The sequence below is a fragment of the Triticum dicoccoides genome, chromosome 7A (assembly GCF_002162155.2).
Source record: "Triticum dicoccoides isolate Atlit2015 ecotype Zavitan chromosome 7A, WEW_v2.0, whole genome shotgun sequence".
NCBI classification, from domain to species: Eukaryota; Viridiplantae; Streptophyta; class Magnoliopsida; order Poales; family Poaceae; genus Triticum; species Triticum dicoccoides.
The window spans coordinates 656,750,952-656,756,951 of NC_041392.1; the positions used below are offsets into that span (position 1 = coordinate 656,750,952).

At 45.6% G+C, this 6,000-nt stretch overlaps 1 protein-coding gene across 1 annotated transcript; it reads right to left on the reverse strand.

The window, feature by feature from the left end:
* Positions 1–3,032: 3,032 nt before the first annotated feature.
* Positions 3,033–5,045, reverse strand: LOC119330396 (polyubiquitin 11). Its single transcript, XM_037603505.1, has 2 exons — positions 4,888–5,045; positions 3,033–3,947 (listed from the first exon to the last, which is right to left on the reverse strand). The coding sequence occupies exon 2, from the start codon at positions 3,945–3,947 to the stop codon at positions 3,258–3,260; it is 690 nt and encodes a 229-aa protein (XP_037459402.1). The 5' UTR covers positions 4,888–5,045; the 3' UTR covers positions 3,033–3,257.
* Positions 5,046–6,000: the final 955 nt, after the last annotated feature.

Here is a 6,000-nt window from a genome sequence, read left to right on the forward strand (position 1 = left end):
GATCACCGAGGGGTCGAAGTTTTTTTCATAGTTTGAAGTGTCGATACTTTATGTGATGTGATGTCGTAAATTTTCTTGACTTGATCGCTAAAATTTACAGGCTTTGTGCTATTTCATCTCCTTGGAGCCATCGTGGTCGAAGTTTTTGGTCTGTGATCTCGCCATTGTTCGACTACTTCCTCTATAGCCAAGGGTGAGCTACGAATCCACCTTCACCTCCTACGCTCTTTTAATCATGTCAGTAGATTTCATTTTCATGCTAAGTCGCGTAACCAGTATGTGTCTCCCGTCCGAAAGGGTTGCATCGATAAATATGCATTCAGTTGCATATTTATCACATAACTCATTCGGATTGTCCAGCGATTTCCACGGACAGCCCGAGGATGTGTAGATTGGGTACGTTCTCCATGCTCTACCCCATTCCAAGACAAAATTTCGTCAGCGCCTCCCTGTTGTTCTCCGGATGCACATTCTCTCGGCTTTTTGCGAGACGTGTATCATGAGAACAGCGGGGAGGTGCTACCGAAATTTTGTCTCAGAATGGGGTAAAGCATGGAGAACGTACTCAATCCACACATACTCGGGTGGGATTAGGACATATCTTTACCTATTAGAGTGTAGGTTGCATGGACGTACTAAAATTGACAAACTAGATTAACTGATGGATATACATGCTGAATTATATACATTTCTTGTCTGTCCAGTAGCTAGGCAAGATGAGTGATCGTGCGTGGATGTACACCGGTCACACTAGTTAGAAAGAGATGACCAATAAATGATTAGCAAAAATCAAAGGAGTTCTCCGTCTGTGGCGGACGGCAAAGGCTTGGGGGGGCATGACGCGTGCCTGACATCAGATAGCACACAGCAAAGGGGAGGGCATGTTTGCTGTCCCCTAGCAGACGGCAAAGCCTCCCGTTAGCCACCTAACATGGCTAACGCATGTTATTTGCCGTCCATATTCTTTGCCGTCTGCCACTAACGACAAAGGGTTTTTGCCGTCCGCTTTGAGGACACAGACGGCAAAGAACCTATTTATCGTAGCTTTCTTTCCCGTCAGCGACAGACAGCAAAGAAGTTTGCCGTCTGCTTTTGGTTCCTTTGCCGTCTGCCATGGCAGACAAATAAGCTGATACATGTAGTGCCTATACCCTTATGAACAATAAATTAAAAAAAGGAAACTAATTAAAAAAAGAGAGATTTTGTGACATCAAATTTATCAAACATTTTAGGTGCTTGAAAATGACATGATTATGTCCATATGCCCTCATTCAGAATATGGTATCATATCGGCGTAATGACATTGCGTATGAAAATAATAGCCATGTTATTGCCACCATGTAGGTAGTAAAACATAAGAGGTGTTTTTCAATAATAGTTTTTTATTAAAGCATTAAGGTAAGACAAAATAAGTAAACTCGATCTAATAAAGCATCGCAACACAGAGTCAACATACCCACATAACTAAAAGAGAAAAATAAAAGACAATGAGAGCAATGCTTACAATCAGCATCAATAAGGCATCTAGCCCTAGCGCCTCCACATTTCATGGCGACACTACAAATTTCATAGCCTACAAGAAGAAATGCCGACTACGACTATCTTGCGAAGAAGGCCACTAAAACTTAGAAGACCCTAATACACTGTCTCCGCCTAAAATAAGGTGGGATATGATACAGATTCTTCAAAACTTAGCTCGTCACACATAACTTTTTAGCATGGATATCATAAGAGGGTACACAAAAACAAATCGAAGTTCAAATCATATTGGGTCCTCGTCTCCTTACAACATGTATATATACACATGTGTAATTTTAACTAGTATATTAATTTTAACCTTCAACGGGATTAACTCTTTGCACCTAACATTGCACGTGGTATGTGGTCTCAAATTCTCCATGCCATCAAATGTATCACCTTTATCGCAAATACTTCCGAAGCTAAACTACATCATATTTATGCAACCTCTCTTACTTTCCCTATTGTTCCCGACATCTTTTTCAAATGATGACAATCGTTGATTGATTAATTCATCTTCCTTTTGTCTTTGTCACTCACTATCTCATCAACCAACCACTGGATAGGAATGGGAGGTATCAAGAGAAAGGTAGCGATGATGTATCAAGAGAGAGATAGCAACTCGGAAACAGCTTGTGGTAGATCAGGGATACACTAAGGTTTAGATCATGTTGGTACGTAGTTAAAGTGGCATATGGGTTGCGCAACGCGATTTTTATACGATTGCATAGCCCAGATTTTTTCATAAAAATGATGTAACTTGGAAGTTTTGCACTTGTGAAAAAATACATTATCCAAAATGCTACATACCAATAATTGAAAATTGGGACAAACAAAACCATGTGAGCATTGTTTTCTTAGGGCTTGCTACTCGTCGGCTGGCTGATCTTTGGAAAAGATCGGCCGGCTGATCTTTGGAAAAGATTGGCCGGGTGACCAGTCCGATCTCACGATCCTATCCTCTTTCACTTGTTGCAATTATAACAAGACCTCATGTTGCAACTTCAGCTCGTGTCTTATTGTCATTGTGGCAAGCTAGACCCTTGTAGCGGCCCACGTCCACCCACTTTGCAACGGCAACTCCAGCAACAGGGAACGACCCTCACTGTCACCGGACGCCCCAACATTGCAGCGCCGGTGCCCCAACATTGCAGCGCCGGTGCCCCACGTCTTTGGCTGGAGGTCGCCGCGTCTACAGCAGCCGCGCCTGTGCGAGAGGGCATCAGGGGTCATGCAGCCAACACAAGCACAAGATCAGCAAGAACACACATATGTTTGAATAAAATGGGGCAACGACCAGCACACGGGACTCCACGTATCTTAGAAAATTTGAGGATCAAAGGGATTCTACAGGCCAGAAAGTTGGCAAGTACAAAAAACAAAATCTGTTTGAACACACGCATTTCAGAGGATAGAGCATAGAGGTCACCAACCAGAAAACATGTGCCAAAAGCAGATCAAATGCATCAGAAATATCACAAGAAACCACATAACACAACAGGAAACATCAGGCAAGACAAACAATATTATGGATTGAATTCAGGGCTCACTTAATATTAAGTTCATCAAAGCTGCTGCACACCAGCAGAAGTTTGCAGATACAAACGATAACACTGCATCATAGTACGGTATAGAAACAAAGACAGTTCAGGCAACGACAGACATAGACCAGACTCCTTAAGGACACCGAAGACGAGACTTGTGAACCCAGAGACAAAAGCAGCTCCATGGCCAGGAGCTTACTGGCCACCACGGAGACGGAGCACCAAGTGAAGGGTTGACTCCTTCTGAATGTTGTAGTCCGCCAAGGTGCGGCCATCCTCAAGCTGCTTACCAGCAAAGATGAGGCGCTGCTGGTCCGGGGGAATGCCCTCCTTGTCCTGGATCTTCGCCTTCACGTTGTCGATGGTGTCAGATGACTCCACCTCCAGGGTGATGGTCTTGCCGGTGAGGGTCTTCACAAATATCTGCATGCCACCACGGAGCCTGAGCACCAAGTGGAGGGTGGACTCCTTCTGGATGTTGTAATCCGCAAGGGTGCGGCCATCCTCGAGCTGCTTGCCGGCAAAGATCAGGCGCTGCTGGTCCGGGGGGATGCCCTCCTTGTCCTGGATCTTGGCCTTCACATTGTCAATGGTGTCTGAGGACTCAACCTCCAGGGTGATGGTCTTGCCGGTGAGGGTCTTGACAAAGATCTGCATACCACCACGGAGCCTGAGCACCAAGTGGAGAGTGGACTCCTTCTGGATGTTGTAGTCCGCAAGGGTGCGGCCATCCTCGAGCTGCTTGCCAGCAAAGATGAGACGCTGCTGGTCCGGGGGGATGCCCTCCTTGTCCTGGATCTTTGCCTTGACATTGTCAATGGTGTCAGAGGACTCGACCTCAAGGGTGATGGTCTTGCCGGTGAGGGTCTTCACAAAGATCTGCATCTGTAAATACAAAGCAGACAGAAGCAGATTAAGTTACAGTACAGGGATATCTGCAGTACGTCAAACAATAGATGAACCAGATGGCCACCATGCTACAAAGATGAAATTGCAACAGAGATGAAATCAGCTAGAGAGCTGACAGCAAACTGCCCAGGAGCTGGCCACTAGAACAAGCCAATGGATTGACATAATATAAGAGTGTTTTTGACACTATACTAGTATCAAAAACGCTGTTATATTATGGGACGGAGGGAATAGCATATCTACCAGCGCAGTTTCAATAGGAGCTGATGTAATCTGGTTGTACTGAGAAGCTTGTCAACAAGCCTAGAAACCAACAGTAATATCGGCAAACCGACATGAATTTAAGAGTTGAATTCAATGCCCAACTACGGACGCTACAAGCAACTACAAAGCTGAACTATTAATCTAGCAAATCATAGGTGTATCCTTCCACAGATCATAGGGCTACAAAATCAGAAAGTAGCTAACTAAGTCTATAACGAGATAGATGAACCGAACCAACAGCAATCGCATCGCATCCCAGTAATACCACGAAGGTGTACCCTTCAACATATGAGGCTCATGAGCGGTACATAATCAAAAATCCACAATAACAACCAAGCAGAACTAAGACGAACCGACCCCACAGCAATCCCATCATAATCGGCAGATCTGCTCGAAAATCACGGCATAATCAAGAGAGACGTGTTAACTACAATCAGGCCTAAAAAACAAAAAAAAAACTACAATCAGGCCTAATCAGCCACGACTAACCGAACGAGCTGCAATCGATCAACAGCAATAACGCCTCGACCCACCCACAGATCTACTCCAAATCCATACGACTAGCAGGATCGAGGGCGGTGCTAGCAACGATCGATCCAAGGGCACGCACGCACGCACGAGAGAGCGAAGAAGAAACCGTAGCCTCGCATACCTTGAGGAGGAGGACGAGAGAGCCTTCGCTTCGCTCGGATCGGAGGTTTCCCGGTGAGATCGTAGGGGGGCTGGATTGGATTGGATCGGATCGGATGTGTGGAGAGGAGACGGGAGGGGGCGGGGATTTTATAGCCGAGCCGGCTCGGACGGGAGGGAGAGAAGGAAGAAGCGCTACGGCACCGGCACGGGTGACTTGTGGGGGCCGGAGCGGATAGGAAGGGGAGAGGCTTCCCTCAAAAAAAAAAGGGAGGGGAGAGGCGGTCGCGGAGTCCGTCCCCACCACGCAAAAAATCCAGGATATGGGGAGGAGATTCCAAAGGTGACGCCGTCGAGGGTTCGGCTGGTTGGTGGCCGTTGGAGTTGGACGGGTCGGCTCACGCCGTTGGTGTGGTGCGTGAGCGTGACACACTGGGCCTCATGATCTTTCCTTCGCCGGCACGCACGGGACGAGGATATGATTTTGAATTTTCACTGGTATAATCCTACATTTATATATTATAGGTTTGCAACAAGATATTTTGCGGCTGGAAATATTTGACCCCATTTCTTGAATTTATACGGCTTCATTTTGTTATTATAGTTCAATTGAGTTTGTGTTTCTGAGCCTGAAAACATGGCTTGACAGTCGTGAATAAGAGTAGAGTGCCGCAAGCATATTTTAGTAAGGGTATTTAGACTCATTCGTGAAAAAAAATGAATTTTCCACTAGTATGTTGTCCGAACTGCCAGTTGGAGTGGATATCTAGAAGGTGTCGCGCACTCATGTACAAAGACCATCTAATATGACCAATCGATAGTCAAGATTAGAATGTGCAAAACGCAACGACATGACACGCCATCGGAGATAAAAAAAACGATGAGAAGAAGAAAGTGCGAAAAAATGAAGAGATGGCGAAGGGGACACGAAACATTGGGCACGAGTGATGGAGGAGAAAATTATGGGTTAATTGGCATAATATATTTTTAGAAACAAAAGTTTCATATTGGAAAATTCTCTAGCCATTTGTTGAATGTATGATGTCTGGAGATGTATCACGTCGGTCGACTTTCCTGAAGACGACGCGCACCATGCTGGAGAAGTGGGCGACATGGCTGACAGTGGCGTTAACGG

Coding starts and splice junctions, on each gene's coding strand:
- LOC119330396 (XM_037603505.1), bottom strand. CDS start 3,947: ATGCAGATCTTTGTGAAGACCCTCACCGGCAAGACCATCACCCTTGAG.